Genomic DNA, 24,583 nt, shown 5'->3' with positions numbered 1-24,583 from the left:
GTAGGGATGAATCTTTAAGGCAAAAGGCAAGGTGAGTGATAGGAACCGTAGAGTTGGAACTGTAGATCCATCACACCAGGCACCACTAGGTTGGGGATAGTGAAGCCATTGCCTCATAGTCTTCTTCTACGATGACATTTCAGCTGTTATTATATTGTGCTGTTCTTCATTGTACCCTACCTCAGAATGTCTACATACATTCCTCCCTGAAGGCCAAAGGCACTGAGAGGTCTGCTGCTAATGTGGTTAGAGCAGGAAATAGAATTTGCTTTCAGATGATAACAACTGTAGGTCCCATCAAGAGAAGGGTGTGTGTGGAGTGTATGGAGGCCACTCCAACAAGAGAGACCTGAGAGGTGCATATGTGTGGCATCAAGATGAACAGCCTCAGAAAGTTGAGGATGGAGCAAGCTTGTTTACTACAGCCCCAGAGAACAGGACCCAGAGTAATGGATTCAAATTATATGAAAAGAAATTCCACCTCACCATTAGGAAGAACTTCCTGACAGTAAGAGCTGTTTGACAGTGAAGTGTGTGGTGGGGTTTCCTTCTTTGAACATTTTAAAAGAGAGCCTGGATGGCCTTCTGTCAGGAGTGCTTTGATTGTATACTTCTGCACGGCAGAGGATTGGATTGGATGACCCTTATGGTCTCTTCCAGCTCTATGATTCTATGATTCTAAGTTGGCACCTTGGCATACTCAGGAATATCCATTTCCACTGTCATGGTACAGTGTGGCTTATGGATGCCAACAGTTTGGGAGTGAAGCCAGAGGATTCCAGCGCAATGAGGTCTAAAGAGATGACCTCAGAGTGCAAGAGGTCCTGTCAGTCGGCAACAGCAGCAGCTGCCTAAAAAGAGCTGGCAAGTAAAAAAAAAAAGGATCCCAAAGGGAGTTGCTGCCCCCTCAGTTCCTGCTGGCACCTGCTGGGAAGGAAGGGGGGAAAACAGGCAAGATAGTAGAGATAGATAGCTGGAGAAGAAGGCTTAACTGTGATTTATGGCCAGTAGGAGGTGGGAGAACGCTTTGGAATGCTTTTCAGGGGGGATACCATGCCCTGCCCTCTCGACGGTGAACTCAAGAAATCAGGTCTGTGGCTTTCCTTTAGGGCTCTTTACCATTACTAATGTATTGCATTACAGTATCATTGCTAACCATGACTAATCCTGTGTTTAAAGCATGTCATTAGGAGTTGAATATATGTCTTTCTATCAAATGCATAGATAATCATGTTTCATTGCCCCATTTAAAAAAACCCTTCAACTTTGCTAATCATCTCACCTTATAATTTACTTTCACCACCATTTTTAAAGAAACTTTACAACTTAAGGTTTGGAACAAGTGCATAATATTTAACAGATTATCAAGAAAATGGGGAGAAATGTTTTTAACTCAAATTGATATTCACCAATATGTAAATATGTGGATTTGTGTATATATAAAAATGTGGTGTAGTGGTTTGTGTTGGACTGGGATTCTGAGAGAGCAGGGTTCAAATTCTTGCTTGCCCATGGAAACCCAGTGTGTGATCTTGGGCAAGTCATAGTCTCTCCACTTCAGGAAGGCAAAGTCAAATGTCCCAGCTTGCCAAGAGAACCATGCGATTGGTGCACCTTAGGGTCGCTATAAGTCAGAAATTACATAACACCAAGAATTTGTAAATACAAGGACATCTATACTGAATTGGAAAAGTAAGAGGAAAAAATTGTCGTTGTTATGTGCCTTTAAGTCAACTCTGACACATGGCAATCTTGTTCTAGGGGGTTTTCCGCCACCACAAGATTTATTGAGAGGTTTGCCATTGCCTTCCTCTAAGGCTGAGAGACTGTGACATGTCTAAGGTCATTAGCGGATTTCCATGGTCAAACCCTGGTCTCTCAGTCTTGATTTAACACTGAAATTACTACACCATGCAGGCTGTCTAAAAATGATGACTATTCCTTATTCTCATTGCTTATATAAATCTATATTTTCTTCTACTTATATAATGTGATAATTTGGGTTGGAATTACAGCAAAATGAAGGCCTGTGATGTTGATGAAACAGCAGATACGTTACCAGCATGATACTCTGCCAACACAGATCTCCCAGTTGCAAAGATATCTTGGTGGAGCAGCCAAAGTGAGGCAGATGTATAAACAGAACAGGGAAGCAGCACATTTATAAGAACATAAGTTACTTATAATGTACTTATCACAATAGTTTGACCTACATTATAGCAATAACAAATAAATTTCTTACCACTAATCAGTGAACTAGCACTCCCTAAGCAGTTTAGAATGTATAAGCTAATTGCCCCCAACAAGCTGAGTACACATTTTTCCAACCTACAAAATGATGACAGGCTGAGTGGACTTTGGAGTCCTACCCAGGATTGAACTCACAACCTTGTGGCTACAGTACTGGCATTTAACCACTGTGTCACCAGTGTTTATACTGCATAGTGTAAGGATAGGGTTGCAGTGTATCCACCTACCTTCCTTCCTTTTTTAGCATTCATTTATTGAATTTCTTTCAAAATGGAATCCATTACCTGTATATAACCCAAACTCAGAGAAATCACAATTTGGATGCATAAGTCAATACCTCTTAGTCCTCTGGTCATGCTTATTTAGATCCCACAAGGCTAATACTGGTCATGAACATAGCCAATATATTTTAAATAAACCAACCTAGCCTCACAACACACACAAAGACTTCAGTGTGCTATTACTACTTCTCTGTCTAGAAGTCTAGTGGGTGTCATTCCAATTTTTAAAATGTATTAGGTATCTGTAGTTTATATAGCCTCCAAAATCTGTGATAAAGATGAGGTTCCCCAGACAACCCCAGTTTAATATTTCCCACTGGACATATGCTACTCCACCACCTTAGAACATAATAAGCTACTATGTACTGAATCAAATCACTCTTCTGTCAAGTCAGAGCCTTCCCAAATCATTTTGCTACCTGAGATAGAACAACTTAGCATGTCCCCACCTACCCAAGTCAAGGTGCATAACACCTAACTTGCTAAGTAACTTGGGCACCAGAAATATAACACAACACTAATGTTAACAAATTATATAACTAACCATCTGCTGATTTTTCATGACATCAGAATGCCTACATTGACTAGCAGCAACTGTCCAGTCTTCCTTAATCTTAAAGATGTTGTGGACTGAAACCAGAACCTTCTACATTCCTACTGAGCTATAGCTCCCCCCCCCCCTTTTTTTTTTTATTTAAGAGAAAATAAAGACATCCAGGAGACAAATCCAAACCAGAACTAATCCCCCCCCCCCAATACCTCACAAAACTACCTGGATCTTCTCAGAAGTTCTAGGTAGGGTCTCCTGCTAAGGTCTAGTTTTTGTAACACTGGGAGCAAGACACCAGGAAGTGCTAAAGACCCACCAAGAGGGTCAAAAGTTGAACAAGAACATTAACATTTCTTATTTGTTTTTGCAAATCTTGAACTTCTCAGTGGATTTGCCCTGTTATTATGATGTGCATCTTTGATCATTTCTGGGCTTGCTTCCCTACACACATGCTTTAAATGTTAGTAGGGAAACATTGCATTAGATGTGATTACAACACTGGGAACAGAGCTCCAGTTCTTGGACTTCTATCACTCCCACCCCCAGGCCGGGACAGCTGTTGGGGTGACACTCTATCCAGATCATTCAATGGCTAATTGAAAAGCTTAACAATGACCTCAGCTACCAATGGATCAACAAAGCGGCCCACTGGACTGTCACACATTCCATGTTGTGATGGAGTTAATCTGCCTGAACTAAAGTGAAGGTTCTGCTGAGGCTGGGCACATTCTATGCAGTTTGAAGAAGGGACAATTGTGGGCGGAGGTATATTACCTTTCCATTGCCTAACTGAGGGATGTCACAAGGGGAATAACCTCATTATTACAGATGCTATAGAAATGGAAAGACAAGGAGGAGAAAGGTTCTTGTGGACCACTGAGGATCAGTTCAGGCATTCCTTTTTATTCAGTTACTTCAATTTCTGTCTCTCATTTTCAAGGCGTTTGTAGCATCCCAAGCCCTGAGATTTTAGGCTAAAACCTGAGACTTAGGGTCGTTCCTTGGGGATGCCATAAGAGGCAGCCCCTGCTGATATCATTAAGTGTGATCCCTTAATAATCAGCCATAGTTAACCAGAGCATCTCAATCAAATAACACTTATAGGAAGCATATAACTCTCTTGCTGAAACAAGATCCCTGGCTACTACTCCATTTCTAGGCACAATTCAAAATGGAGTTTATGACGTTTAAAGCCCTATATGTTAGATTCATATTCTGCAAACCTATATATTCCCACATGATCCTGCTTCAAGTCTTATGATCTTTAGAGGAAGGCATTCTTTCCATCACACCACCCATCCAGGTTCATCAGGTGAGGACAAAGAAGAGAGACTTTTTGATGGTTATTCCCAGGATACAGAAATATCTCCTGAGGGAACCTTGGTTGGTCTTTCTCTGCTCTAGTCACCACCAGACAACACCTTCTTACTTAAACAGACCGGTTGGGGGGAGAAAGATGTACAATTGGACTGATGTTTTTAAAATATGTAAGATGTGTTCTGTGTATTAAATTAATGTTTTAGAAATAATGTTTTAATTGGATTGAGTGCTTAACGACACATATTATTTTAGCTCTTTTGTTTCAACTGTTATTGTAAACTGCTTTGGGCCCCATTTTGAGAGAAGAGTGGAATATAAATTAAATAAATAAATAAACACAAATGAGAAAAGGGTTCTTTGGATGAAAACTCAGTTTTCCAAGCTCTGAATTCAACAACAACAACAAAAACTTTCCATATTTTTCCTAGCTCTTTTTAAAACACTTTTGCAAGAACTGCTTTTAAGAATACACAGGACTTGTAGCTCAACCCAATAAAGTTTCATGAACTGCTTTGAACAGAAAACAATAACAGTAGCAAAGTAGGGCAAAGAATATATATAAGGGCTTGAATCCTCTTGATTAGTTCCAGCTAGCATAGATCTACTGAACCAACTGTTGAATGGTAAGTCAACACAATGGTAAGTACTATTGATACTACCAATAGGATTCATGCCAGTGTGTGTGTGTGTGTATTCAGTGCAGTGCCCTTGCACTGAGATTCCTTCCCCTTCTTCTGAGGACCAGAAAAGAGGGGCAGGCCCAGAGACCTCATAAACCTATCTGCCATATAATTACTGCATCTCAATTTAATGCCAGTTACTAAATGCCTGTCCGGGGGGGGGGGGGATATTTTTAAGTTGTCCTATAAAATTGTTCTAAAAAGTTGTCTAGACTTTCATGGATGAACTTTGGGGAGCACAAATATAAGTGTGTGAGAAATCTATACATTAGAAATTTGTATTAAATGCTATGCTATTAGTAGTTAATCAGAAGACTAGGGAGTTTATCACATTCACTTTTCGGTCTAATTCAGGCACAGGATAGTGTCTAGATCAAGGGAAGTAATAGTGCCATTATATTCTGCTCTGGTCAGGCCCCACCTGGAATACCGTGTCTGGGCACCACAATTTAAAAAGGGCATTGAGAAACTGGAGTGTGTCCAAAGGAAAGCGACTAAAATGGTGAAGGGTCTGGAAGCCATGCCATATGAGGAACGACTTAGGGAGCTGGGGATGTTTAGCCTGGAGAAGAGAAGGTTAAGAGGTGATATGATAGCCCTGTTTAAATATTTGAAGGGATGTCATATTGAGAAGGGAGCAAGCTTGTTTTCTGCTGCTCCAGAGACTAGGACCTGGAACAGTGGATGCAAGCTACAGCAAAAGAGATTTCACCTCAACATTAGGAGGAACTTCCTGACAGTAAGGGCTGTTTGACAGTGGAACAAACTCCCTGGGAGTGTAGTGAAGTCTCCTTCCTTGGAGGTCTTTAAACAGAGGCTGGATGGCCATCTGTTGGGGATGCTTTGATTTGGATTTCCTGCATGGCAGGGGGTTGGACTGGATGGCCCTTGTGGTCTCTTCCAACTATTATTCTATGATTCTATGGGATTGGGCTGGAATGGGGGGAAACAGGTTTTATTGTACACGCAATCGCTGCTGCGCTGCCTCCCAACCATCACCCATCCAGAGCTGCATTCTGCCGGCCAATTTTGGAAATATGGAAAGCTTCTGTACTACCAAAATTGCCCAGAGAAGTACAGCTAGGGGATGAGTGATGGTCGGGAGGCAACGCATATGGAATAAAGCCTGTTTCTACCCCATTCCGGCCCAGTCCCATCCGTGCCTGGATTGGGCTGAAAGTGCATGTGCAATAAGCTCCTATAAGTGATCCTTCTATCTGTGTCGCACTGGCAGGGGAAACTTATTGTGGGAGGACATGAGAGAGAGCAATCTATGTAGTAGTGCCCTAGTCGTGGAATAGCTTTTCCTTGGAGGCCCAATTGGTGCAAATGCTGGAATCATTTCAGCACCAAGTCAGCAAGGTTCTGTCTTCAGTCCCACTTTTCTCCTGATTTTGAATAACTGCATTATACCAGAAGGCAAAGTGAACTGGTTGCAAAAGGCAACAATGATTTGGGGTGTCATGAAAGGGCAGAAAATGGTTAGTTGTGCACTTTGTTATTATTGCATAATTATACAACTAATACGCACCTAAATTTGGATGTGACTCAGATTGCAAAATGTCTCAGGCAGCATTAAAACTCAGCCGAACTGTTTATCATCTGCTCATATCTGTTCAACAACCTGAAAAGAAGCACAAGGCAGAACCTGGGAACAAGAGTTCGTAACAGTATTTTGCAGATTTTGGATATCTTCAGGTGAGAAGAGACATCAAGAAAAGAGCTGCTGTTTCAATGTGAGACTGACTATGGTGGGTTTTAAAAAAAAACTTTTTAATGCCTTACTCATGTAGTTCTCAGCCTCTGCTATATTTTTGAAGATATATAGTTGTAATACCTTTAATACAGCACCCTTTTCCAGATACATATGGCACAACATCCTTTTCCAAATGTTGTACAAGGAATTATCCAGTGCCTTCTGGTGCAGTGCTTTCTCCCTACCTGTGCAATGGTTTCTGGGCACTGCAAAAAACCCTGGCCCAAATGGACTTTCCTGGTACTGTCATTCATCTGGCTACTGTTTCCTCCCTCAGCATAAGCATGCTGTTGTCAAGCCCTGAGCATAAGTACTGTACTCTGGTGGAGGTAATCTCTCCCAGTATTAACATATATGGATGAAAAATTGGATGCACTGCTAAACATATAGCCATACTTAAAGCAATAACTATAGGCTGTGCTAACTCAATGAAATTTCAGCCCAGGATTTTTATTTCTATCTTTTTTTTTGCCAGATCACGTATTCCTTAAAGGCAAATACTAGCTCTTTGAGGTCTTGTGCCACAGCCTTGATGGAAGAGACTCTTCGCACTCTGCACCTTGGGAACATTTCCATCCACCTGCTGTTGTGCTAACCAGATGAATGATGAGATTAGCACTTGCTGGGAAAGAGTTCGAGCTCCCTTATAGCCAGGCAGAAAGAGATCTAATGCGAACGATGGAAGCCAAGATGACCAACAAGACTGCCAGAAACCTGGACTCTCAGAACTGGATGATAGAAAAGGTTGCTCCTCTTAAAGCCTGGATTAAAACTGATACACAGATGGTTCCAATTAATGAGGAAACCATCTGTCTGTGAAATGCTAATGCCTTCTTAGTATCACCCAACTCCAAAGGAATTCTCAGAAGAGTCACTTCTTATCTTTGGACACTTCCAGGTGGCTCTAGATATATAAACTGACAATATATAGAAAGGGGATCTTGTGCCATCTGCTCTCTGTCTGTCCATAATGGTGAACTTTCATCTCCACATTCCATCCAGTTCAGATACAAAGAGGGCTGGCAGGACATTATGTATGATTTCAGAATGTTGTTTTTCCAAGTGCCTCTCGCTTTGAGCCAATACTGTACCAGGCCTACAAGGAAAATAGCAGGTGGACAACTGGGAGTGAAAACTGAGTGGGGAAAGTGCTAGCCCTACCATTAGGAAAGCTGAATCAGTCATCAAAGACATCAGATCTGAAGTCTCATGAAAAGGCATCACGTTGTTAATTATTTAATGTGTTCTTGTATCTGTACTGCTGTGGTGGAGAGAGGTACTTGTGGGATATTCAGTCTTATTTGACAAAATAACTTGACTGGTTTTCACATAGGTCATGGTGGGAGGCATCATTTGCTACTGCGTCTCAGGTGGTAAAACGTCTTGAGCTGATGCTGGTTGGGGAGGATGGGATATAGAAGCCTTAAGGACACTGACTCAGATACACGGGACATGGGGATGTACATGCATATCTGGAATAAGACAAGTCAAGGGCTGAGAGAGATTGAGAATGGCAGACAAATTAGTTGTTATCCTTCCCAGATTTTTATTATCTAATCTGAGTCATTACTTAGGATCCCAGATCAGTGGCGACCTATTCATGAGATTTCAAGGACAAGATTTGGGACCAGATGGTGGATCTTTGTGACACCACAGGGATGGATCCATGTGATGCCATAGTGGGACAAGTGAGGGATGGGAAGTATTTGAATTGTTTTTGAGGCCAGCCAATTTTGGAAATGGGCATGAGGCATTCAGGTAAATGGGCCTGTAATTGGGTAAAAGCCAGATAATTAGATGACGTGGCAATTTACAGCTCTCTCATATTTTCTCTATGTATGGTTTTTGGAAGCTGGCAAAACATGTCCAGCAATTGTACAATGCCTGCCATCTTGTTTTCTTTGCAGGCTTAACTACAGCCTTATCTACAGTGCAAAGGGCACAGCCAGAGTTGTTCCAGACCCTGTGCTGCTACTTGGGCTTGTAGAAAACTCATGGTCAGCCTATGGGGATTTTCCTCCTAGGTCCTGTAACACTGCTGAAGGTGCATGAGTCACTAGAAAGTCCATAAATGAAGACTTGGCAACCCAACCTGCAATGCTCAAACCAGGCAACTAACAGTTTCCTTCTATGTTACACACCAAGTCTGATACCCTATCTGACTACATCATGCATTGTCTTAAATATGAGCGTATCTCTCAGATGCTAGCATATCAGTAGATGCTAGTATTGATCCTTGTGTGGGTTGTTAATGATATCTTAACCAGGAACCATTTTGGAACACTGTACAACATCTGAGTATAGCTAGAAATATTGAACAATTAGACAGAGATATCCAGTAGTCAAACTGAATTTCAGAGAATCTTTTTTATTGTTTTTGTTTTGTTTTATTTGCTGGATCTCTTTTTATTTCTCGTCAAACAGGGAAACCAGGGCCAAAACCTGAATCTTGTACAATAGATAAGTTGCTAATACTACAGTAATTTAACAGTCACAAGTTACCTTGCATATTAAAAATACTCTTAACATCCTTTACTTACAAGAGCATTGCATGTTATTCCAATAGGGTTTCAGAAAAGATATATCTTTCATCTGTAGTTGGGGTTGGGGAATCATAATGGCCTCTGGATATTACTGGAGAGTAACTTCCATCATTTGCCCACATTGGCTATGTTAGCTAGAACTGATGGGAGTTGAACTCCCACAATATCTGTAGAGCCATATTTCTTTTATTGTGAGTGTCCTAGATAACTCATAGTTTGGTCTCATGAGAGAATAAAATATAGAAATGTCAGCCAAACTGTATTTCCGAATATCTAAGACAAACTTTATCCACTACCTCATAAAGAATTATCACAAGGATAAAATGTGATTTGTCAATAAGGCTGCCAGCATCGCTCTAAGAAACCTATCCTGTGACCTTCTAATATGGTGGCCTCAGTAATTGACTAGAATTTCTGACCATTAAATGAAAGTACTTGAATTACAATGAAGTACGCACAGCAATCACTCAGGAAGCCTTTAACGTTTTGAGCTGATTTGCATGTGGCAAATCTATTGGCTATGACAGTGTGATATAACACTCTTCACAAATATATGAATCATATTTATCAATCCTGTATTTCTGTGATTTGCAAGAATCAATACAATTCTGGGTCAGTAATGCATATGACATTTGCTGAAATTTTGGAATTCAACAGATGCTGTTTTCAAAGCTTATCTTATTACAGTCAGACAGACAGGAGCACCGTTTGAAATCCTTATTTCGCTTGGCGGCAGGGTTTAATCCAAGCTAGACTGTTCAGTTCCAGAACAAGTTTTGTATAGCAGGACTTTGGGATATGTACAGTAAAGAAAGCGCAAGAGAGAGAGCCTTTTGATATGTGCAGGGTATATTTCATGGATTGATGTGATAAATCTTGCACTAATATGAAGCAGGGCCTCTAATGCAGACATCAGATTGAACACAGCACATCTCATTTTAGAAAATAAATGTGGAGCATTGACTCCATTGACCAAACCTATGCATTGGACTGCTTTTGATCTGCACATTTTCTCCACCAGTTCTCATACCGTTATGATACATTGGCCTAATGTAAATCTACTTCTAGTTGCCTTTACAGAATAAACCCTGATTCTATTGCTCTGAGAGATGGAGAGTTGCTCATTTCTCATTGTTCATTCTATTTGCATAGTTTGTTATTATCTTTTCTATGTGTCTGCACCTTAGTTGCCTTCAATACAAAAAAACCAAAAAACAAAATCCCCAACTCCCTCCTTCTGAAAGGAAAGAGATCTGCTTCACTAAGAGAAATGTTCACTTTCTTGGTGTCTGGACTTTCTTTCTGCCCTTACTGCAGATGTGATGTAAGCCACCACAGCCTGGTTCTCATGTTTCTATGAGGAGCACCTTTGTGAACTGGCCAGCTTCTGGCAAGCCCAGGAGAGGGAGCAATCTCATATCACAACTTGATCTTGCTGGGCTACCTAGTCCTTCAGCATGGAGAAGAGGTGGACATGTGGGTTGCTGAAAGAGAGACTCTATTGGTCTGCCCCCTCCCTATGTAGTGATGAGACATGGACACAGGATGTCACTGTATCACAGCTGCAGCCTAAAGGATTATGGGGCAAGGCAGAGAACCATGGGGGAGAGGTGAAAGGCCCCGAAAGGCCCAAAAACAGGTGCCCAAAGTCTTGCTGAGGGTTAGGTATCCTGGTAGATGCCACCATCCGACACAGAATGCTGTCGGGCGGAGCAGCTTGCCTGGTATGCTCACTCTTTCATCTGTCCTGGAGAGATAGATGACACTCTCCCTTGTGCTCCCCCTTTTCAAACTCCAACTCCATAGGGTGTGTGGCACAGGAGAAGAGGCGGAGCGTCACACTTTGACTGGTAATGTCTGGCAGATACCCCAGCTGCACTCCACACAGTCTCACCAGACAGCCAGCAGAAGCAAGAAGGAGCGACTGGGCACCTTAGAGGTCTGTCAGCACAGCAAGGGGTGGGTAAGTACCTGGCATGGTTGCTGGTGCACGCCGCAACAGTGATAACTGGGGGCTTAGCAGTGTCAGTTCCATAATTTGAACAGCAAAGCATGGATTCTATGACAATCTGAGTGGCAGGTTTTGCTCAGACAACCATACATTTGATTGCAGCCTCAAGCAAACAGCATGTTAGAGAAGGTTGCTAAGGCAGTCTAGGTATGGAAACTATCACAAGTGCCCACAGTAGGACACAGGGTGTATCTGTTGACAAGAAATGACATTTATTATCTATGCAGAGCATTTAGCACCCTGTGGGCATTTTAAAAACCTTCCCTAGCTTTTGTCCGGACATTTGATATGTGAAGAATTGTCCCAGAGTCGCAACAATGTGCAGGTGAGGAGGAATGGTGTAATATGGTGTTTCAGCAAGAAGCAGCTTTGCTGCTTTTTCCTCCATTTCTCAGTGCCTCTGTTTATTGTGACACAATATACTGTGTGAAATTCTGTGACGGAGCTGTGTATTTTCACACTCACACCTCACACAATTGGCAGGCCTTGAATGGAGTAATAAAAGGGACAGTACAACAGCATCACATCATGTGTTATGTTGTAGTACACATCACTGAGACGAAGAAGGCATAAATCCATGGGAGGTGCAGATCACTCTTTCTTGGGCTGTCCCGTTTTGTTTTAAGTTTTTTGGGGAAAAATTCTGGGTGTCTGGGCAAAATAGGTAAACCTCAGATAGTCCCCTCACAAAAAGAGCATCTGAACTAGTTTGCAGCATGACCCATTCATGTTGCTTTGCATCTGGAGATGCATTCATACCAATAAGAGTGGATGGGGTTTTTTTTTCTGCAGGAGGTGAATTCGGCTTCTCTGCAACTTTATTCCTCAAATGATCTCCTGATTATTCTACCCATTCACCATGTTCAATGAGAGTTCTCATAGGATGCTCCACTTTTGCAATAGCAATAGCAAATACATTTCTTGTCAGTGCACTTAAGCACTCCCTAAGCAGTTTACAATGTGTAAGCTAATTGCCCCCAACAAGCTGAGTACTCATTTTAGCAACCTCTAATGGATGCCAGGCTGAGTCAGCCCTGAGCCCCTGGCTGATATTGAACTCACAACCTTGTAGTTTGTGAGTAAGTGGCTGCAGTACAAGCATTTAACCACTGTAAATGCATCACTAGGGCCCATTTGAAGAACTCCAGTTCCCTGGAAATTTGGCAAAGTGAGGTCTAAACAAGACCATGACAAATGGGATCCCTTTTAGTGGCTCTGGCAAATCAATCAGTGGGCTACACAGAAGTTGAAATAGTCTATAGCAGTGATTTTCAAGCTACATGATGTGTGGGGTAGGCAATTTTTTTCCTAATGTGCCAGAGACTAGTATCATATCTCCACCCATTGGCTACAACTGGTTTTTTTTCTTTGCTGGAAACATGCTGAGGAATAGCAGCCAATGGCTCATGGTACCAGTCAGCAGACCACTACTTTGAGTAGCACTGGTAAATTGTACAGCCAGAGCCAGTAGCAATCACAATATATAGAAACCCAGTAAGGGAGTGCGACATTAGAAATCAAGGCAGGTGAAAGTAAATTGAACATTAGATCTGTTAATGACTTCTCTCAATGGGGAAGAGCTTTACCCACATTTGTATTTTTTCTTCATTTAGTCTTAGAAATTTTTTTTATTCATTGCACTTATATCCCACTTTTGCCCCAAAATTTGATCGAAGGCAGCTACAGTCAATGTCAATTAACAATTCCAGTAGGGCTTAAATCCTATAATCTGGGCTGAGTGCAAACATGTTGCGTTCAGTTACTGCATCTGAACTAGTTTGCAATGTGACCCATTCATGTAATTTTCTTCCCTATGTAGATTATCATCATTTGACAAACATCCTAGGTTGTGTGTGTGTGTGGATTTAAAAGGCATGTTTGCAAGACATTTGATTTTGACAAACAGCAGCTAGCTATGCACAGAGTAGTAGCACAAACTAGCTTTTAGTGCTGGGGAGGGGATTTCTTCAGTAGACCATTTGAAAAAGAGATGGAGAGAAGAACTTCTGCTTTTTAACCATGGCCCCATGTAACCTGAAGGTGATAGGTATTCTTGCTTAAAAGGGGTCAACACTGATTTTCACTAGCAAAGCTAACATTAGCTCCTTGCGCTCCTGACCTTTCACTTCCAGCTGCTGGGAGGTCTTGGTTGCCTTTTTACCCCTCGGGTATCAAGAACAAAGTGACCTTTTCCAGTCCCTGCTTTCTGGCATGACATTACTAGTTTGGTTCTCTCCAGGACAGGCATAGCCTATATGGAAAAATTTGATAAATCTGATAAGTTCCGATAATTGCTTTGCTTGGTTTAAAAGAGAAATAATTTGAGTTCTCTGCACACAATCTTGAATATTCTTGTCTTACAGAATAGTCACTGGAAAGCAAAAAATGAAATGAAACAAAACTGAAAACCTCAAAAAGCAATAAACAACCCCCCCCCCTCACAATGTCCCTAACTTACTTCAAATGAAGATTAGTTCTGTGGTCATGTGGAAGGTAAGTAGGGTTGCTAAAGGGAAAACCAGAAGAGGCTCCTATCACTTTAATGGTTGTGCAGAAATGGGAATTTCAGTAGGTGTTGTTCCTCAGGCAACTAGGTAACAAGCAACACCTGCAGAAACTCCCTCTTCGACACAACCATTAAATAGACAGGGGCCCTCTCCATTTTTCATTGCGGCAACCCTAGTACAAATCGGGAATGAATAGAACCATTAAAGTTATAGGATGCATCTCTACTTTTCAGTCTGGCAACCCTAGATGTGTGTTTTGCCTCTAGATGTTCTTTAGCTTGTATAAAAATGCAAAGGTTTCCAAGTTCACTCAGCATAAACCTAGGCAGCAAGGCATTTCCTTTTGCTGCAGCTCATTTTTCCAGTTGAAATCATGCCTCAATCAGTTTCGCCATTTCAAATAAATAAATAAATAAATAAATAAATGTTGTTTTCCTTTATGGCTGAGAAAAAGAAAGAGGGAGAAGGAAGTCTGAACAGTAAGCTGTGAGCAAGAGAGAGGCCAGCCCCTTCTTCGCTGTTGCTCCAATAAAATTTGCAAGTCCCGAGGCTGCATTTTAGAAAGAAGAAAACAGGTAATACTACAGCTTCAGCTACAACTATTAGTAATTGTGGGAAAATGAATGGAAAGGATTAACATGCTAAATTAATCATTTATAAGCTAAAAAAATCAAACTAAACAGATTTTACACTAAAAAGGGAAGTTTGTAACAATTAAGTTAATGTTGAGTTCATGTTAAAATGTAAGTTACAGTACATTACTACATTAAAAACCTTGCCAGAATAAAGGGGGCAAATTTCATTCATCCTGTTATTCTTTTCCAAACCCTATCTCTGTTTTCAACTTTGGAGAGAAGAATTTGAAAATTGTATTTGAAAACACAATTTCTTACCCATTCCATCAAACCTCTTTCTTTTGCCTTCACTTTCTTTTTTATTACAAACGTATCTTACTCTTTCACACTCCTTAGCATTTGATTCTCATGTGGATCCATGCAAATGTCCCAGCGTTTAAGAGCTTCAAATTTAAGTTTCCTAAAAAACATAAAAAATGAGTTGGTCCTTTTATGGATTCCAATGTGGTGTCCAGAATAAATTGCAAGAAGGAACCCCTTTTCCAAAATGCCTTTACTACTTAGGACCTAAATCTAGTCATTCCTAAACCCTGTGAGACAAAGATTACAACAAAAAAAACCACAAGCATTTTTGCAAAAATCAAGAGAACTAGACTTTGAGTAAAGAACCAACTGGAAAATGCAATGGATCATGTACACTGGATAATGTTAAAATTATTGGCTTTTTAAAAAAACACAGTCACTTTTTATTAATTAATAATGTAATAATTCTGGAGTAATATTGACATTAATCAATATTTGATTAATTTCAAGTTAAGTCAATCACATTTATTAAAAAATAAAGCTAAATTAAAATAAAAAATAAGTTTGCCCTTTCTGTTGACAGTTTTTAAATTAAAACTTAAGTTAGCTTTAAACCATTAGGTCCTTCTCATCACTATTAGCAGGACTAATAGCTGTGCAGCTGTAGCCAGCAGATGATTTATCACAGTTTTCCCACCCCTAAATCACATAAAATTTGAATTTGATTTTTATTTCAGGGGCATACGATGAAGGGAAAAGAGAAAGCCTTGCATTTGACTTTTCTTCCCTCCTCTCCTTTAGTCAGCGGTGTTATCAAGGTCTCAGCCTACAAAAACACCTTTGCTTTTCAAATTCATAAAAGCAAACTGGGTACCTTTTTTACAATGGTATTCGCTGGGGTTTGGTTCCAGGACCCCCTGTAGATACCAAAATCTGTACATGCTCAAATCCCGTTAAGTACAATGGCATACATAATAAATTGCTGTCCTTTATATAAAATGGCAAAATCAAGGTTTGTTTTCTGGAATGTATATATTTAAGAATTATTTTTAAACCATGGATGCTTGAATCCATGGATAAAAAATCCATAGACATGGAAGGTTGGCTGTACTTCTTTTTTCTTTGAGCACTGGCACTGAAATAAATAAATAAAAATGCAGAGATTGCTTTCCAGGGTGTTACTTCAACATGTTTGTGAGGTGATGTTAAGTGATTTGCTCTGATTAAGCAGACTCTGCTCCTAAATAGCTTTTCCTTATTTGCTGATAATATTTCCTTGGACTGAAAGTGGAACTAATCAGAATGAAGACGTTCAATTAGGAGGTCAGGCTTTAAAGCAGGAGGAAAGACGATGATGAGTCTGAAATCTAGTTGATTCTTCCTGTTAAAAATTGGCTCATCTGCTGAACCTGTATCTATCTTTTCAGAATACTGGAATAGCAGAAAATTAATTAATTTTATAGGGTCAAAAGCATAATTTTGAAATATCTCTTTCCACCTTAATGCTTACTTATTTATTTTATTTACTTAGAGCATTTATATCCCACTCTTTAGCAAAAAAGGCTTCCACAAAATCTTACAAGTTAAGTGAGGTAATAGTCCCTGCACTCAGCATGTGTGCATGTACATGTGTACTTGTGACATCTGCAAACATATAGAAATCTACATATGAACATTTCTATGTGGACAGATGGTGGGATTCAGATTTACCCATGAGAAAAAGACCTCTGTCATCCTTGGAGAGTTACACATGGTCATTTCAGAACTGAACACATGGAGAATGTTACTGCCAAACAGCTAAACTCAGGTGTGTGTTTTCCAAAATTTCACAGATGAAAACTGGGACATATATGGCCAAGCAAGGGCAGAGTGTGGTCAAGATGGCAAAAGTTATTAATGAGGAGGAACACATAAGCTACGAAAGGCTGCAGCACTTTGCTTCTGCCTGTGCCTATTGGGAAGAACAAGCTTTCACCTTTCATCTCCTCTTCCCCCATGATGAACTGAGTGCAAACTACTTTTGCACTACCTACTCAGTTTGCAGCAATGGAACTAAGCTGAGGGCAAAGGGCAGAGTGGGAAGAGTAGGTGTTTTACTGGGACTGTTTTGTCCCTGCCGAACTGTCCCTGCCAAATCAAAGCAGTTGTTGAGTATATAAGATATAGGCAACTTGTTCATGTGTTCAGTGCAAAGTGAGAAAAAAATATTTGAAATCAAACAAAATTTTGTGGTAATATACACCCACTTCTGCCCCTCTTTTGGGATGATGAATTTTCTCGGGGCAGGGGAGCATTAAGTGGGCACTCTGCACACCCCACAACAGATGGTTTTCTATAGGATTCATAGTTGTTTAAGCCAGAAAACAGAAATTCTAATAAAAATGCAAAATAGTTGTACATAGCTGGTTCATTAGGCCTACCTTCACTCTGGTCAGATGGCAGAAAGTTATAATAGTCAGAAGGGCTGATCTAAGCCATTTTGCTACCTGAACAAAACATGGCACATAGACACACCAGTGATATAGACTCAAGTGGATTGAAGTCCGACTCATGTTGCCTTAGACACTGGACTTGGTTTCGACTTGGTAGTAAATGACTCACTGTCTCGATTCGACTTGCGACTTGTACATATTTTTAGAGACTGACTTGCTAGCATCATTCACCTTGAGTAGCAGGCAAGACTTGCCCCCAGAGTGCAGGGTGCATTTCTTGGAGGTGAAGAACATAGAAGTTAGACAATAGGCTTGAGGAGGAAGGATCCTTCTAAAGCTTTTGAAAACCTTTAGAAGATTCTTCTGATGTGTTGTGGGGGCAGGCTTCCAAGTAAACCTCAATCTCCACCTCAACACCATTGCTTAACATACTTGCTGTTCCCCTCCAAGAAACGTGCCTCATCTCCTTTCCCCCACCTGTTAAAAGTTGGCTCCCAGACTTGAGACTTGACTTGAAAGTATTTTGCAAGGACTTGAAACTCAGATTAAGACTCAAAGGTAGAGACTTGAGACTTGAGACTTGGAGTAAAAGACTTAACGGTAAACACGTCACTTATGCACACTCTCCCACATCAAAGTGCATCATGCTTAAAGCCAGACAAGTTATTTCAGCACATGATATAGAACAACATGAACCACCACCACCTAAAAACACGTGTCTGTATCCTTGGCTGCCCATAGGGTTGCTAGAGTGAAAACTGTAGAAGGCTCTTATCTCTTTAATGGTTAAATGTAGAAGAGAAGATTTCAGCAGGTGTTGCTTCTTTTCTGATTGTGCAACAAGCAATACTTGCTGAAATCCCCTCTCCTACACAACCATTAAAGGTGTAGGAGCTATTTCCACTTTTCAGTCTGGCAACTCTATGCTGGAAGAATACAGTAATAACAAAGCAAATAGCACTTTGCTTCTCTTTTCATGACACACCAGATTTGGTGCCAGAGGTTTCCAATTTGCTCTTCCTAATGGTAGGTCTGGCCCTGCCACTCCATATGCCCATGTAATAAGAAAGCTGAGGGTGGGTTACTTATAAATCGGGAAAAGAAACTTGTGCTTGGCAAGTGACAAAGGGTTTTGTGTTTTGTTTTATTTTTTGACCCAATGCCTGCTGCAAGTGAGCAGGACCAGAGTGTGATAGGCCTTAGAGTTTTGCTTGGTTGCCAAGACAACCATCTCTGCTTCCCAGCCCTCCCTCTAGGCCCAGCTTTGCGTGCAAGGATTGTCCTGAGAGGCAGATTGGGTTGCTTGCAGGTGTCTGGACTCAGATGATCGATCATAGCCAAGTGGCATGCTACAGCAGGCGGGAATGCATTTTGGCCATGCCTGTAACAGGAAAATCTGTATAGTTGAATCTCTGGTACTTGTTTGCAAGAGCCATGATACTTGTGGAGTCGAAGGCTTTCATGGCTGGCATCCATAGCCCGAAAACCTCATAAAAAGCCAGGTTACTTGTTTGCAAGAGTCATGATACCAATGGAAAAGGGACACTTCCCTTTGCCTAACACTGAACATTAAGCAATAGTACCCCTGTGATAAACAATGGCAATAAAAGCATTGATGTTGTTGCTGCTATGTGCCTTCAAGTTGTTTCTGACTTATGGTGACCCTAAGGTGAGCCTGTCACAGGATTTTCTGGGATTGAGAGTATGTGACTCACCCGAAGTTACCCAGCATTCACGGATTTTGTGTGGGGAATTGAACCCTGGTCTCCAGAGTCATAGTCCAATGTTTAAACCACTACCCCATGCTGGCTCTCTTTCAATGAAAGCACAAAAAGGTTAATTTTTTTATGGCCATAACATTACATTTTCTGTTCCTAGGATAAAAACCTGAAAGGTTCATACAACTTAAAGATGTTGGCCAGAATCCTGTTGGGGTGTTGCATTTTTGTAAGTGGACTTAGGTCTGCGGGTGTTAGAATTGTGCAGTTGCACACTGTCTGTATCCAGTAGAGTTCTGCTGTTGTGTTATTATGTAACAGAAATATCAAAGAGCCTGATGATCATTTTTGACCTATGTACAAAAGGACCAATGTGCATCATATCAATCCTGATTAGTATCAGGTACCAATGCGCCAGGGTCCTGTTGTGCATCTTTGCAACTCAGTACTCAGTTTCTTAGTGCATCTGCTATGCATCAAGGTATACAGTTATGTGAAAGGCCATAAGGGATTCCAGGAGATCTTTATCATATTAAACAGCACAAAATCGAGGTAATCCATTTGTGTGGAAGCTCCCCTGCAAAAATGGGAATTGTATGTTACCATGGGTGTGATAACACATACTGTACAAACCATAAAATGTTACCACATTTGTGGGCTAACTTTCCTGTTTTTATAGGGGAGCTTCTGCACAGATGGATTCCCTCAGTTTAGTATTGTTTAAAATGATAAAAGTAATCTCCAGGGTTCCCATGTTTATTCAATGGCATTCTATATGTGTTCAGAGATTTCTCAAAGGTAACATAAACAAACAAAGCCCTATACATCTATGATTAAGGACAAGGGATGCTTAAAATAATTTCAGAGTAGGACTGAGCTCTGACCGTATAACAACAACAAGAATAACAACAATGAAATGGTATCTGCACCCCTTTGCATTTGTCCCTGTACTGATGTGAGGGTCTATTTCTAGAACCTCCTTGGCATGCAAGAAAAAAGAGGAGGGTGGATGGACCCAGCTCATGCCCTTTCTCTGTCTCCAGAAGCTTGGAAATGGATCTCTAGTGGCTTTAGGAGCGTGTCAATCCCATTTAGGCCCAAATCCCCATGAACTTTCCTAGCGTGTAAGAGAGGACGTCTGGCAAGGAATCAGAAGGCAGGCACTGAGGCAGCAGCTAAGTGAGGGGGCTGCAGGCGACTGTGTCCGTCTTCTGTGGGGCAACAGGAGTGTAATAGAGAACATGACATCAAGCCTGTCAGCAGTGCTCCCACCCTTTAGAATTGGACAAATGTAAGAGTGCCTAAAAAGTGGCCATTTTCCACTCTGCATTCCAGGATCCCAGCGTTCTGCTCCATTCTGCAACCAGGACAGCACTTTGTAAGTGGAATTGGCTGGGCCAATTGATACACTTTAACTAACACTGTTAGTTCTGCCTTGCTAAATTTGGAATGGGATGGATGTGTGTAAAGTGGGTAAGGAGGGAGGGAGAGAGAGACTATTCATGGAAAGTTGTGGCTCAAAGAATACCAGAGACAATACTGATGCTGTGTATTCCACACTCTTCTCGGTTCACCTGTTTAAGGGATTTCAGCCTGGTCCTCTGCCCATCTAGGCTACTCATGGGAACAGCTTTACACCATCTGTGTGCCTGACTTCCTCTAGTTGGCATGCATACATTATAAAGCAAAGGGAATCTGGGGTAGCTAGGGTTACCTCTGAGCATAAGCAGAGTGTCTTTAGCTGACTTTTATCCTAGCTGCTACATTGATTCACGAAATAAGACAGGCAGTAAATAAGCCAATAGAAAGGCAAATATCTTCTAGCATAATTTTCATGGATTGCAATCCACTTTGTCAGTTGAATGGAAATGTGAGTATGTATGCATGTCAGGAATCTTCAGGGTTTGCTTATTTATACACTGTGAACATTACTGGGGTGTGTGACCAGATTGAAACTGGATGTAGAAATTATTTTATTAGCACTAACCATGATCAAAACTGTTGTGATAATACAAATATCCCAGCAATAAGTAAGGCAGTTAACACATGTGATGCATAACCTGAATTTAGAAGCCTGGCTAGTTTAGCGATAATCTCTGTGGTGATTCATGAAGATCAAAGACCACACAGTGAAAAAGAATAGCAGCCATCTCTTATATGATGGATCACATTCAGTTCCATTTACTGCATGTGTGTGAACAAAACTACCAATCCCATTTACCTCTCTGTCTTTGTATCATCTTGTTCTGGCAAATGCCCAAGTACACTAGATGAAATTCCAGCCAGGACATTATAGGTCTGCCTGGTTGGAAATCCTAGGGTTACTTCCAATAATCACGATAAATAACAATACTGAAAAAGGAAAAATACCTTCCAGTTTCCTGCAAAAGATTAATTCATTGCAATTGCTTTTACTGCAAAGATGTTGAAAGTAGCTGATACAAACAGGTTGTGCTTTGTGCTGCTAACAAAAGATTAATAACAGGGTTATTTCAATATCAGACCATCTGAGTCCGCATGCCTACTACATCAGCTTGGTTGTGTGATCACACTGATCAGCAATTAAGTCTTCAGCGTTTAGCCAATTATTCAGAGTTTAGCCAATTAACACATTTTGATTGACTATGAGACTGTTCTTGACAAGTTAGGATGCAGGTTTTTAAATTAAAAGAATAGTATTTAAATGTCTAACACCATCTTAAATGTGCCATTCCGTCCTGCATGAGCTGGCTCTCAACCATGTCAGAGTCTCTAGACTGTCAATTTTCTTTCCTCACCACATAGTAAGTTTCTTCTCCTGACAGCTTCCAAGAATAGCAATTCATCTATTAGGCTGCATGCATGCACAAGGAGTTTAGCATCTGAAATTCCCATTTTCATATAACCCAGCTGTCCCACTTTGGCAGGGAGAGTCCCAACTAATCTTCTGCCATTCCACTTTTTCAGCAGCTCATAAAATGTTCCAGTTTCTCTCTCCTTCTTCAACTTTCCCCTTTGTCCTCAGGTTCCTTCAGTTACTGCAAACTGTGTTCAGAGTACAAAACTTATTTGCACTCAGTTAATTTGCAGGGGGGAGAGGACAAAAAGAGGCAGAATCTTGCCCTTTCTAGTAGGCTCAGGCAGGAACAAACTGGGGCTGTCTCCCTTAGACTATGCGTTCTTTCTCATATATAACGTTTGCCATCTTGACTACACTCTGATGTTGCTTGGCCATATGTGTGATCATTTCCATCTGTGCAATGTTGGAGGGTATGCATTTTCCAAAACCAGACATGGATTTGTGGCTAGCTCCATTTAAAAAAATTGGGAGATTTTTTGACAGCAGGTCCAGATCCCAGAAGGTCCTAAGGACATAACCTCCTCATAACCTGCTGAAGTTGCCCACTCCAATCTAAAAGAGTAGATGGATTTATCTACTAAGAGCCTTACTGTACAAGAAAAGAATGTGTAAACAGAACCAGAGAGGAGCACATTTCTCCCTGCTTTACCACATGATGTCTTAGCACTTCAGATATCTTCTTATAGGGAAAGGTTGTAAAAGCATAGAATCATAGAATTATAGAGTTGGAAGAGACCACAAGGGCCATTCAGTCCAAACATGCAGGAACACACAATCAAAGCATCCTTGACAGATGGCCATTCAGCCTCTGTTTAAAGACTTCCATAGAAGAAGACCCCACCGCATTCAGAGGGAGTTTGTTCCACTGTCAAACAGCTCTTACTGTCAGGAAGTTCCTCCTAATATTTAGGTGGAATCTCTTTTCCTGTAGCTTGCATCCATTGTTCCATGTCCTATTCTCTGGAGCAGCAGAAAACAAGCTTGCTTCATTCTCAATATGACATCCTTTCAAATATTTAAACAGGGCTATCATATCACCTCTTATCCTTCTCTTCTCCAGGCTAAACATACCCAGTTCCCTAAGTCTCTCCTTATAAGGCATGGTTTCCAGACCCTTCACCATTTTGGTTGCCCTTTTCTGGACACGGTCCAGCTTCTCAACATCTTTTTTGAATTGTGGTGCCCAGAACTGATTCCAGGTGAGGTCTGACCAAGGCAGAATAGAGTGACACTATCACTTCCCTTAATCTAGACACTATACTTCTATTGATGCATCCTATAATTGCATTGGCTTTTTAGCTGCATGTCTTTTGTTGAATAGATTTTTCCAGCTAGACAAAAGATGAGTTTTTAAAACCATCTTTCATGGGAAGAGAACTGAAGTGCTAGGACATCATGCTATAGTAAGGCATGAAGAAAGGCACTACTCTCCTGCTCCTTTTCTGATTACTTTTCTCTTGTGATACAGCACTAAAACTCTCGTGGTGAACTGAGATTCCTCTACTCAGGCAACAGGATCCACTGGAAATAACTTGTAAACAACCATTCACACAACTGAGTCATGGCACTATATCACTTTAACAGCCATCAGTGCATCGTACAGAATCCTGGAATTTGTAATTTGATGAAATGCTGGATCTCTCTGGCAAAAGGTTCTATATATTGTACTTCGTGAAAGTACAACTCACAAGGTTCATCTGGTTATTAAAGTAGTATCTAAGAGCTATGAGTGTGTAGTATGAAAGAGATCTAAGATTCCTTCTGGGCATTCTTTCCTTTCAAACTAAAATCTCATCAGACAGGGGTAGGGAGAGATTGGAAAAGTGCTTGTGAAAACAGCTAGGAACTGGAACTGGCAAATGAGCAAACCATCAAGAAGTTGCATACTTCAAATGCTTCTCATGTGCCCTACCCCCTTATGATTGCCTTCCCTACCCCCTTATGATTGCCCAGTTTATATGTATGTGCTTTTGGCATCCATATCTTTCCTATGTTATGTGTAAATGAATGATGTGTTATTGGACTAATTGTAGTTAAGATTTAAGGGTAGGACAATAGTTGGGTGGGTTCAGTGTGTTGGGACTGACAATCAATCTGTCTCTGTACAATACAAACTTTTAAATGTTTAAAGGATGACAAGACATGACAGAAGTCCGTTTTCTGCTTTGTGATTACATCATGCTCCTCTGGACTCAACCATTTGGCCTATGCTTATGTGAGGAGGGTGCAAAACAGTTCATGTGGGCCTCTGTTTCAAGGTCACTGGTTGGTTTCCTGGATATCTGGACACTCTGGGGAGCTGGCTGTAAGGGAGGCAAAGAAGGGCATGGGCAAGGTTTCATCCAAGAGGGCCTCTGCAACAGCTATAGGATAGCTCTATTTATTGCTTCATCCCAAGGGACACCACATAGTGAGAAGGATGCGTCATTCATTGCCATGTGTTAAGGAAAGAGTGTGTGTGTGGCAGAACACACACACCCTCTTTCTCCCTTGTCCTGCAAATGGGAGCCAAGCTCGGTGGAAAGTGTCTATCTGATTTAGAGTGATTCACTCCCAAGCTTCTCCAGGCCCTGATGGAGTGATACAGACTGCATGGCTGGGGTGGTGAATACAGATATAATGCACACCTGTTCTTGTTTCTGTATCTACAAGTATCTCATGTAGGGTTCAGTTCAAGAGGTAAATCCTACAGGAGGCAAGCGTTCCTGCCTGAAGAAAAGTGCAGTTGACCCTCTGTATCCACGGATTTTTTTTATCCATGGACTCAAACATCATCATCATCATCATCATCATCATCATCATCATCATCATCATCATC

General features: G+C 41.0%; 2 protein-coding genes across 8 annotated transcripts in view; one reads left to right on the top strand and one right to left on the bottom strand.

Annotated features, from left to right (window-relative positions):
* Window positions 1–24,583, bottom strand: part of LOC121935751 (zinc finger and SCAN domain-containing protein 23-like) — a 482,958-nt gene that overhangs the window by 267,661 nt on the left and 190,714 nt on the right. The gene's annotated exons all lie outside the window — the stretch shown is intronic.
* Window positions 942–24,583, top strand: part of LOC121935754 (serine/threonine-protein kinase SBK2-like) — a 30,990-nt gene continuing 7,348 nt past the window's right edge. Inside the window, exons 1-2 of one of the 6 annotated variants that reach the window (XM_042477607.1) lie at window positions 11,245–11,343; window positions 14,353–14,473. Coding sequence is in view for 1 of the 6 variants with exons in the window: in XM_042477606.1 (XP_042333540.1) it covers window positions 1,001–1,090 (90 nt within the window). In the remaining 5 variants the exon portion in view is untranslated. Of the gene's footprint in view, window positions 1,091–11,244; window positions 11,344–14,338; window positions 14,474–20,111; window positions 20,305–24,583 lie in introns of those variants that run through there. The other 5 variants (XM_042477606.1, XM_042477610.1, XM_042477611.1 and 2 more) reach the window with 5 other exon arrangements.

Source organism: Sceloporus undulatus, chromosome 6 (assembly GCF_019175285.1).
Source record: "Sceloporus undulatus isolate JIND9_A2432 ecotype Alabama chromosome 6, SceUnd_v1.1, whole genome shotgun sequence".
NCBI classification, from domain to species: Eukaryota; Metazoa; Chordata; class Lepidosauria; order Squamata; family Phrynosomatidae; genus Sceloporus; species Sceloporus undulatus.
This window is presented reverse-complemented; position numbering and strand designations above follow the sequence as displayed.